Raw genomic sequence first — 11,419 nt, 5'->3', positions numbered from 1 at the left:
AGGAAGTATTAACTTTTAAAACTTGAACCAAATTTATTTGGGTAATTAAATTATCCAGTTACCGAAGAGGGGAGCAACCTCTTCTGAAAAAAATTCGAAAGACAAAACTGAAAAGAAAAAGCCATGTCTAGTGAATAAACAAGGTATTCCTGACACACACAGTATAACTGAACACCGGGAAGCAGCTAGCCCACTCTTCCCTTCTTTTCGAACCTTCGATGCATGCGCTTATTCGCGTCACCATTTACCTTCTTCATTCTCATTTCTCACTAACCCCATTCCCCTACACCTCTTCTCCACTCTTTTACCCTGCACCCTCATTTCCTTAACCGCCACCTGTCCAAATCACCCCATTCCCAAATCTCCACACCCTTAATTAATCCAGTTTCAGCATCCTACCCCTGCACCCAATCACACCCAATCACACCACTTCTACTCCTTTTTTATTTTCTTTTTTCCCTTTTCCCCGCTGGCGTTAAAAAATTTAAATAAAAGTTGAAAAAGACAAAATTCATAACAGCTTTTGTTTTAGAGAGAGAAAGAAGAAAAACTAGAGTGAGTGAAGCAACCAAACCAACTCCCAGCAAGAAGCATCATCATCATCAATCAAACCTGGTTTAATTTTTGTAGAGAGAGAAAGTGGAGAAATCAATTCAGATTGCTGTGATCATGGAGTAGATCCCTCTTTGATTCCCCCGTTTCTCTCTCCTCTGATTTCCTCCTCTTCTTTTTTAATTCAACGTTCCTTGATTCATTTCCACATTTTACCATGATCCCTGCTCCCCGTAGTCTCGCCCGCATACGATAATTTCGCCGTAGATCTCTTCGCCGGTGAGATTTTCCGATTTCTGATTTCCACTCTATAGATCTGTTTTAAATGTTTGATCAATTTTATTTTTGAAAAGAAAGTAAAATTTAAAACCCTACCTCAACCCCCAACTGTCTGATGTTTACTTCACTTTGACTAGGTTTTTTTTGTTGGCGGAATTAGGAGAGAGGAAATTGTACTCCTTTGAATGGGGCAGTGTTACGGTAAAGCCGTCGCCGGCGATGATGGCGACGTTGTGACAACTATAGTAGCTCCTTCTTCCGCCGCGGATGGTGGCGTAAGTGTTCATCCTCAGTCGCCACTTCCGGCATCGGAAGTTGCGAATATTCCATCAGTGAGGAATACTCCGGCGAGATCATCTCCGTGGCCTAGCCCGTATCCATCCGGAGTTGCGCCGTCTCCTTCTCCGGCGAGGTCTACGCCGAGGAGGTTTTTCCGGAGGCCGTTTCCGCCTCCGTCCCCGGCGAAGCATATAAAAGCGTCTTTAGCAAAGCGGCTTGGGAATGCAAAGCCGAAAGAGGGGACGATACCGGAGGACGGTGGGGGAAACGAAGGAGGGCAACTGTTGGATAAGAGTTTTGGGTATGCCAAGAATTTTGGGGCGAAGTATGAATTGGGGAAGGAGGTTGGGAGAGGGCATTTTGGTCATACTTGTTCTGCAAAGGGGAAAAAAGGAGAGCTTAAGGATCAAGCTGTTGCTGTAAAGATCATTTCCAAGGCGAAGGTGATTTATTATTTAATTTTTAAATTTGATTATTAGCAGTGTTTTTTGTGTAATTCTGCTGGTTTCGAACTTTCAATCACTTGAATTGGAATTTTACTGGTTGATGATCATAGAATTGAAATGTGGAGAAATATTGGAGAAAGACGTTGATAGTACTAAATAGCAATGTGAATAATTTTATGGTTTTGTGTATGTTTGATAAATGTGCTTAATTTTTAACTTGTGGTAGTATTAGTTAAAATTTGAAAATTCTACAAGGAGCTAATATGATGGTGATGTTGCTGGCTTTTACTGGAGCTTCTTTTTGGACTTTGTTGGGTGGTTCTTATCAGTGATCATCTATATGCTCCTTCATTTGTACTATTATCTGTCCAAAATAATTGGTCACGTTTGAATTGTTGGTAAACTGTTGATATTTACTTCAATTTCAAATTTTCATTACTAGAATTATGTTTTTACTATGACATAGTGATGGAAAATGATGGTCGAAGCTAACAAGTTTGAGAGAATTCATATTTTTTGTTAAAGTATTTCTGAAATAGGGGGGTTATGCTTCATGGGTCATGGGTATTGATTAAATGTGACTGAAACCAGTTTTTGTATGCCTGCCCAAAGATTTATAGTATTTAGTTTTTTAGCTTTCAATTAGAACTATACAGGTGTCTCTAATTGTTAAATGAAAAAAAGTGTATGATTAGGTTTATCCTTCAAATTTCTTATTTGCTTTTGAAGTTAAGTGACAGACCAATTGAGATGTGCTCAATAGGGTCATTATATTGTTTTTTGGGGATATAATTGGCTCAACAAACTATTTCTTACTTGAATCCAACGACAACTCTTTAACTTTGAATCCTTCATATAGAGAGTTTCATATGTTAGAACATGATATTGTTGACGATTAGTGTGAAATTGGTAATGACTTGTTTAGTTGATCTTAAGAATCTGTAATGAAGTTACTAACTATTAGTATGATTTATGCATAATTTGGTTTGTTATTTATTTCCAAAAGTATCATACTATAGTTTTATTTGAAGCAGTCATAAGATAAGTCATTATATTAAGTGGAATGTTTGATGCAGTCATTAATTGGGATTATCGTCAGTCATCCCTTCTCTTTCAAACTAAGGCGATGTTATTTTTATGTTAGTTAGTGTAGTTAGTGGTTCTGCTGTTCAGTATGTCTAGGATAATTTGATTTGACAGCTTGCTATAGGAGATTAAATGTCCATAAAGCACCGCAATCTGGCTCTGGGCGGGCAAAGGGAAGGCTTTGCCAGCGTTTGGCTTATTCCTTCTTACACATCATGCTATACAAAGATGTATATGTAGTATACTATGGAAAACAGGGTAAGTATGTACAAATGCCCAGTATCTCTGGATATTGTCCATGAAAGAGATAATTTTGATTTTATTTTGAGGGAGAAAACATGCATTCTTAGGCACTTAGGTTCCCCTCGTTTTCAGTTCAACGTGTGGAGGCTGTACTTCCATACCATATCTGGATCTCAACCAACAAGGTTCTAGATTATTATCGTGCTTTCAGAAAGTGATTTCATTGTTAAGGTTATAATTGAGCTTATCTAGAATTTCCTTTCTATTTTAGGATCTTCTATCTTGTATTTACAATGCCTTATTGCCTTATGTGGGGACATGAGAATGAGATATTCGTTGCATTTCTTTTTCTTTTTTTCTTCAGATATTGAGGTGAAACTCTAACTAGGTTCTACTCCAATCATAGAGGCACTTGTGTACTGCCTCTGGGACTATCTTGCTAGGTTATTCTGTGATGTAAGATTATTCCACCCTTGTGTTAATTCTATATAAAATAGGCTGTCCACCAATAATTATCTCTTGTAGCCCCCTCAGAAGTCATGAACATCAGCAAATGTTACATCCAACTTTTTAGCTGAATTAGGACCATGTTTAGGTACCAACTAATTTGATTCCCTTTCCCCCCCTCCCCCTTCAATTAGTTTAGCTGAACCGGGAGTTTGGGACCATGTTTAGGGATGATCTTTGAAGTGAAAAGATTGTGTAATAAAGTTTCTAGAGAAAAAACTTGTTTGGAGAAATCTCTTCCATGGCTACAGCCTCCAGAAAACGTCTACTTCAGTTTCATTTATGTACATGGAAACAAAAGAATTGTTGATACAATCCCTCCCTGCCTTAAGAACATTTTGTATAGTTGGATGCCTAAAAAAAACGAAGAAAGAAGGATGAATTTCAGTAGGTGTGTTTTTTATCTGGAAGATACTAATGTTAGCAATATCCTGGTCTTTTGGATGCACATTAGGAGGTATTTTATCAAGGCATCTCATGAAGTTTTGATAGAATCAATGAAGATAACATGGGATTTGATAAACTCATGTGTTTAACGATCTTCTCATTAAAGTTCTCTTAACAATCACAATATGTTTGCTATTTTTAGGATTTTCCAAGAGACCAACCTAAAAAACATTTGCAGAAGTATTATTAAAGCAAAAACAGTACTAAAGTTGTTAAGATTATTTTTGTAAAGTGTATAAAAAGGCGCGCCTAGGCTCTGAGGCGCAAGGCGATTGGAGCCAACGCCTTTTATTGTCTAGGCGAGGCGATTTCGATGAGGCGCAAAAGGCGCACCTGGCGCAAAAGGCGCACCAAGGCGCATTTTGAGGAGCAAAAAGGCGCACCTACCAAGGCAAACACCATTTTTTCACTTTTTATTACGGCGCCTCACTTCAATGAGGCGCGTCTAAGGAACTCCAAATCACCTTGTTGCGCCTTGAGCCTTTTTATACTTTTGGTAGAAAAGTACTAGAAAAGAACGGAGATCCGGTGAGGTAGGGAACCTATAGAGGAGCAATAAGAGGGGACTTATTTTATCTAAATACGTAGTGTATGTTGAATGTTGACGATGAGGTTCTATGCCCGGGCGAGGTTGAGTAACTTCAACTCCGAGGCCTTTTTTCGTATCTTCGATTCACATTTATATAGATTATCTTCGATTCACATTTATATAGATTACCTAAGATTGTAATTAAGAACTTTAATCTGTTCAGGTGGAAAACAGTTTAGACTTTAGTATTGTAATAAATGTGATTAGATGATTATTTATACGCCTTATCCCAAAGCAAAAATTTGAGTTAGGTAATTTGCTACTCGAACTTTGATTTATTGTTTCTGCATCGTATGAACGCATGAATGTATGTTAAAGGTATCAAAATGGTAGAAGGCACGGCTTTTTAATATATTAAATGAGTGGTTGTATAACAAGGCCGTAAATCATAAGCTGAAAATAAGTTCAACCACACCAATAACCTTGGTTGAATATCATTGAGATAGAGTCTACGAAAGTCCTAATGTTGTATAACAGTAGCAATATTTGACGGAGATGTAGTTCCTTATTAAGATATTGCTCAGATAGAAAGTTCTTTTGGTTCTTTATTTTGTACCAAAATTATATAAATTTATGAAGCCTTTATCTTTGGTAATCCGTGCTTCTCTCCAAAAAGTGTTGAGTAGTAATTGGTTTGGCAACATTATTTGTTATTTTCTACTTTAAAGCACGCACAATTGATCGCCTGAATTAGTAAGAATTTTACCCACATTTACAAAGTTGAAGACCCTCAAGTGGGCTTTTATTTCTAAGCATGACTACGGTGGTGAGAAACAATTGCTTCAAATAAACTATTCTTTAGTTACTAGCTGTTGTGAAGTCATAGACTAGTCAATTGCCTTTAGCTTTTTTTCGCAAGGGTTTAAAAGAACAAGTCTCGTAACTGTTGTAAGAGTAACCGAGATTAGAATAGCTTTGTTGCGGTTTTACAGGCAACACTACGCAGACACAACCTTCCTAATCCATCACTGCTAGAAAAATTTGGTTAAAGGTTCTGTATGGTATGAAATATTTAAATCAATGGATAATAAATTTAACAAACTCTTATTCATTGCCTTGAGCTTCTTAACGTTAGTAACCATATTAAAAAATAAGCACTTATAGTAAATATTAAATAAAATAATTAATTTTGTCATGGTTAAGAACTTAAGACATCAGGAATGAAGAAAAGAAGTCCCCGTGGGATGAAAAGTGTGTCTATGAAAAATTTATAATTTTGTTAATTTTATTAGGGTGCTTTCGAGGCTTTAAAAACAGTTTTGCCTTTTGCGTGTGAGGTGTGTGTTGCTATCTGCCTTTTCATCTTAGTGGATGTTGCTCCACTTTTTGAAGCCTTGAATATGGTACTATGCCGGATTTCTGTTGATGAGTATATGGTGTTGGTTTAGAGGTTAGCTAGTTTGATGGAGCAGTCTCGCTGATTATGTAATTTGCACGGGTTTTCATACAATTTCTATTTCCTTAACTGTTTTTTCTAGTATTTTGGTAACTTCGCAAGAAGTTTATATATTCTTCATCCCTGTAAACCTCTGCGGTGCTTATTTTTCTCGGATTATTTATGATATTATTAGTTCTATTGAGTTTGTGTAAAGACAATAACTTCTGTATATATCTTTCATCCACTTCTGGTGTCTTTTATTTTTTATTTTTTGATACTTCTGCGGTCACCCCTCTATGGCGATTTCTTATGATTTTTGTTATTTATTGATCAGATGACGACAGCGATATCAATTGAAGATGTTCGCAGGGAAGTTAAGATCCTTAAAGCCCTCTCAGGGCATAAGCATCTGGTCAAATTTTATGATGCATGCGAGGACTCAAACAATGTATACATTGTCATGGAGTATGTCTTTTCTCTTGAGCTAGATATCTCTATGTATTCCATTTTATGCATGATGAAAGACTATTTTTCTGCTAATTGTCACCACACATCTGCTGGATCTGGGTTATGGAGGAAAGTATAACTCAACGCCATGGCCTAATTGGAGAAAATTGCTGAAATTATCAGATTATTTGAAAATGTTTCTGTTTGACTTTGTAGTGGCTTTATTGCAGAATTTTTAAATTGTCAAATTCTATTTTTGTTATTCTGAAATTTATCATTTGTGTAATAAATGGGGTGGGGGCTATAGTGAATTTGAGAACTAAGAGTTTAGCATTGCATCGTGATGTTTACGTTGGGGCTGAAGTGTTGGATTTTACTTTTGTGTCAGATTATGTGAAGGTGGGGAATTGCTTGACCGAATATTGTCCAGGTAACATTTACTCTTGTCAATCTTAAATTTTTTGTCGTTGACATTCTTAGATTGCTTGATAGTAAAGGGAATTAATTTTTTTTGCAGAGGTGGAAGGTACCCTGAGGAAGACGCGAAGGTCATTATTAAACAGATTCTAAACGTTGTATCATTCTGTCATCTCCAGGGTGTTGTGCATCGTGATCTGAAACCTGAGGTTACTATCTGAACTTGCTTACTTGTTGATGCTTGATCTCTATTCGCCTAACACAACTCAAATAACCAATTTACTTCCTACTCAGAACTTCCTGTTTACGTCTAGAAGTGAAGATGCACACATGAAGCTAATTGATTTTGGCCTCTCAGACTTTATTAGGCCAGGTAACTATCATGAAATTCCATTAGGGTTGAAGATCTCCATGTTGCTCTTGTGATATGTTAACAAAACAACTCCTGCTTGTTTTCGGCTCTTTGCTTATCTTCCTTAGGGAGAATGATTGACTTACCATGATTGTTCAAATCTTCAAACCATTCATCTATATGTACTACACTTATTCTTTGGCTATTGCTCTCCGAAGTGTCTATCGTCATTTCTTTAGATATATTACTGAGTATGCAGTTTCTCATGATTGTATGCAATGTGAGGATTAAGGATCCTTCAAATATGAATTTGCAAATGAATAAGGGTTACCAAGGACCTCTGAATCACTTAGCACAGTTTATCTACTAGTGATGATGCTTTTTCTGGATCTTCATTAGTCAATTCATCCATTTCGTCTGTTAGACGAGAATGCTCTTTGCCCTGGATCACATGTGTACTGGAGCTTTTTGACTGGGGTTGCTACTCAGTTACTGATAAGCCTGGGGGGATATTCTGGTTGGCCAGCTTTTTTTTTTTGGTGCATGTTGGAGGGTGGAGTCCTAAAAATTTCAATTCAACTAGGATAGTTTCCCTCCAGAAATGCAACTCTATATTCTATACCTACTTTCTATGCTTTGTTATGTTTGCTTCTTGTTGGACTTTGGCATTAGTAACTTTTTGCTATATTTCTACATTTATTTGTTATTGTTTTTTTTCCCTTTCCTTCTATATCCTTCATAATTGTTGATAGTCGACCATAATTAATTAAGGGCTTTTAAGGAGCCCTGGAATTCAGAAAAGTGAATATCACTTGCCTAAAGTTTCCCTTTTGCTATTGTATCAATTACTGATTACACTGAGTCACTGACATAGGGAACGTAGTTATGAAATAAAAAAATTCTATAGGGCTGATATTATAAAATTTGTTATTTTGGGGTGGAGGAGATACGCAACAACCGTTCTTTACCCCCTTGAGCTGTGTAGAAGGACCAAAGGGGAATTTCCGATGTTTGGATCATTTCTAGATGTTATATCCAGCTTTGTGCACTTTCAAGTTGTTAGTGTAATAAATCCCTTTTTTCGCCATAATTTCTCTTTTCTTGTTAACAGCCCTCGGCTAAGTTAGGGTAGCACCCAACCTTAAAATTGGGAGGGGACAGCCTAATTACTTGAGAGACCGAGGCACAGATTCACATACTCATAGAGATATGCATGTATATGTTATCCGTGTTTAAATTTTATTTACTTGGAGTCAGATCGGGGATGAATTTATTCAGGTCCTCTTCAGTTCTCGAGTTTTCCTTTTCATTTTCCTTTACCTTTTCCATTCTTATAGATCATCTTTGTTATTAATGCAGATGAAAGACTAAATGATATTGTGGGGAGTGCTTACTATGTTGCACCTGAAGTCCTCCATAGATCATATAGCCTAGAAGGAGATATATGGAGCATTGGTGTTATCACATATATATTATTATGTGGAAGCAGGCCTTTCTGGGCACGGACAGAATCAGGGATTTTTCGTGCAGTGTTAAGAGCGGAGCCCAATTTTGATGATTTGCCTTGGCCTTCTGTGTCTCCTGAAGCTAAGGATTTTGTTAAAAGAATGCTTAACAAGGACTACAGGAAGAGGATGACTGCTGCCCAAGCTTTGAGTAAGTGTTTTCTCATTATGTTCTTTGGCAATTCAAGGTTCTGAGCTGGTGTACTGTACCCTATGTTTTAATCTGGTATTTTGATTTGAGCTTTGATTTTACCTAATTTGGTCAAATAAGAGGCTTATGCGTACTTCATGTAACATTTGCTTAAGGAAACGCTATTGTGTTGTGCAGCTCATCCCTGGTTGCGGGACGAAAACCTTCCTATTCCTTTAGATATATTGATCTACAAATTGGGGAAGTCGTACCTCCATGCAACTCCTTTTAAAAGGGCCGCATTGAAGGTATTGTTCTGCACATTGAATTGGTCTGTCAATCTTGCTGCTTTGACGTTAGGTCTGATTGTGGACTGTGGTTCTTGACTCTTTCCCAAGGTCTAGTATTATTATTGAATAACTTGGATTGCTTAGTATACTTTGAGTTTTGACTACTCGTATTATATACTTTCTCCGTTCTTTTTTACTCGCAATAGTTTGACTTTTTGCACTATAACACAAACTTCTCTTTGATAATTGTATGTAATTAATTTATAAGGAAAAATTTAGCCATGTAGGGTGTTGTTAGATTCATTTCAATGTATATTTCAAAATATCATCTTTTTCTTGTACTCTGTATTTTTCAGTACTGTATTTATTATTATTCTTTTTTTTTTTTTAATCTTCCTAACTTGCACGCCAAGTATTACTATTATTTATTTATTTTTATGCCAACCATATTACCTTTTCGAGCTGATTGATTTGTCTCGTCACTTTCTAAAACAACGCCAATCAATTTACGGAGTTTCTTGTTCGGAAGTTCACTGGCTTTGCTGGCTTTTCCAACTTCAATTTTTTTACATTTGTCGTGTATAATGTGTCGAGTGTTTTTTTACCTATTGGTGTTTATTGGGTGGGGACTGGAGTGGAGGAGCTAAATGAATTCTCTCTTGTCTAAGTGCTTATGTATCCAATTTGGATTGTGTTGGGCTTTTGGGAAGCCCTCGACGTGATGATCCTCCATTAACTTTAGTATTTTTGTTGGGGCTGTAATTTTTTGTTATTCATTTATTCATTTTATCCCCAAATCTAGATATGGTCATTCTATAGTCTGTACAACAGCCATACATCAGAACAGGAGAACCTTGTACCATGCATTGAATATCTGGAACGCTCTTATTTGGTTGAAGTTTGACGGCATGCATGAACTTGTACATGCTCTGATATTCTAATTTGGTTATGCTCACAGTATTATCATTTTTTTTTACTATAGCATCAAACTGTTCTAGATACTCAACTTAGGTTTAATTTGACCTGAGGATTCTGCTGAACTTGTAATTATGTGGTTATCTTCCTATTTTAAGAATTGTTTTTAACTGATTTCATCTGATGTATAACTAGTTTTCTCTTCTTTTTTGCCCCGTGCAAACTGCAGGCTCTCTCAAAAGCCCTTACAGAGGATGAATTGTTTTACTTAAAGGCAGAGTTCGCGCTTTTGGAGCCTACCAAAGAAGGCCGTGTATCTTTTGAGAACTTTAGAATGGTTATTTTTTGTTGCCTTGCTTCTTTTCTTCAGAAGTTTACATACATAGTAGTTGTTTGTGCAAACTTCCTTTTCTTACAACAATATCCGTTTTTTCTTTATTGTAATTTAAGATTATTTCCTTTTCTTCCAGGCTCTTTTGAGTAATGCTACTGATGCGATGAAGGAATCCAGGGTTCCTGATATCCTAAATACGGTACTGCATCCCTATTTGACTGGATCTCCATAGAAACGAGACTGCATCTGAGAAAACCTAACGTTGTGATTTGCTTCTGGTACAGATGACAACTCTTTCTTACAGAAAGATGGATTTTGATGAGTTTTGTGCTGCTTCGATCAGTACACACCAACTCGAAGGTCGGGAAGGTTGGGATCAGATTGCATCTACGGCTTTTGATCAATTTGAGCAGGAAGGCAATCGGATTATCACGGTTGAGGAGCTTGCTAGGGTATGTATTGCTTTCTCAAAATACGTCAGTCAAAGTCATGTCATGTTTTGTTTCTCTTCCTCCTAAATTCAGCTCTTGTGTGAATCCTCTGATAAATGCAGGAATTGAATCTTGGACCAACTGCTTATTCAATTTTAAGAGATTGGATTAGGAGCTCGGATGGGAAATTGAGTTTTCTTGGATATACTAAATTTTTGCATGGGGTGACTATTCGTAGCACTAATACAAGACATCATCAATAGGTTTATCATTTACCAAAAGGAAAGGGGGGCTCGTTGTCGAAAATGATTAATTTAGATTCATGCCTAATTACAGGTTATTAAGGAAAGCTTTTATATTTTCCCTATTTTGGAAAGCATAGGAAGATGTGTATAAATGAATAATATTAGTCAAGTTTAGCGAAGGTTGTCGAGGGAAAAATGTACTATAAATGGGTTCTGTAAATGTAGCTCATTCCGGTCACTTGATTTTGATAAAATATATGTTAGGGGTTTGAGCACAAAACTGTCTTCTTTACTCTCCTTTCTCAACCGCCCCGTGGTGCGCCTTTTACCTCTATAGTTTTACTCGACCTTTTGTTTTCTGGGTTGGTTATTCAGAGAAGAAAGGAACTACTTGAAGTGAGAACGCTTGCATGGAGAATAAACCCGTCATATGTTTCGTTAATACAATTTTGAATTGTAAATTTGTAACGATAATCTCTAGTATAAATTGTCTTCGCCTAGACATTGAGAGTGATAGATAGCTCAGTTGGTTAGAGTTCTCATCCCG

The 11,419-nt window shown here is 36.8% G+C and overlaps 1 protein-coding gene across 2 annotated transcripts; it reads left to right on the top strand.

Annotated features, from left to right (window-relative positions):
- The first annotated feature begins 403 nt into the window (after positions 1 to 403).
- Positions 404 to 11,152, top strand: LOC110786712 (CDPK-related kinase 3). Of its 2 annotated transcripts, none has more exons than XM_021991285.2 (12): positions 404 to 831; positions 969 to 1,553; positions 6,141 to 6,271; positions 6,642 to 6,683; positions 6,771 to 6,879; positions 6,965 to 7,043; positions 8,382 to 8,678; positions 8,856 to 8,965; positions 10,092 to 10,199; positions 10,333 to 10,395; positions 10,481 to 10,648; positions 10,750 to 11,152. In XM_021991285.2, exons 2-12 carry the CDS (start codon positions 1,017 to 1,019, stop codon positions 10,888 to 10,890), a joined length of 1,785 nt encoding a protein of 594 aa, XP_021846977.2. In that variant the 5' UTR covers positions 404 to 831; positions 969 to 1,016; the 3' UTR covers positions 10,891 to 11,152. The 2 variants fall into 2 exon arrangements, with proteins under 2 accessions (XP_021846977.2, XP_021846984.2); XM_021991292.2 differs by having other exon boundaries at positions 489 to 831; positions 992 to 1,553.
- The last annotated feature ends 267 nt before the right edge of the window (positions 11,153 to 11,419 follow it).

This window comes from Spinacia oleracea, chromosome 2, assembly GCF_020520425.1.
Source record: "Spinacia oleracea cultivar Varoflay chromosome 2, BTI_SOV_V1, whole genome shotgun sequence".
NCBI lineage: Eukaryota > Viridiplantae > Streptophyta > Magnoliopsida > Caryophyllales > Amaranthaceae > Spinacia > Spinacia oleracea.
Note: the sequence above shows the minus strand (reverse complement) of the source record. Positions and strands in the feature narration are given on the sequence as shown.

Excerpts from the sequence above, each read along its gene's own strand:
- LOC110786712 (XM_021991285.2), top strand. The coding sequence starts at position 1,017 with ATGGGGCAGTGTTACGGTAAAGCCGTCGCCGGCGATGATGGCGACGTT. Across the intron at positions 6,684-6,770 it reads CTTGACCGAATATTGTCCAG|AGGTGGAAGGTACCCTGAGG; the intron begins GTAACATTTACT and ends TTTTTTTTGCAG. Across the intron at positions 8,966-10,091 it reads TTAAAAGGGCCGCATTGAAG|GCTCTCTCAAAAGCCCTTAC; the intron begins GTATTGTTCTGC and ends TGCAAACTGCAG.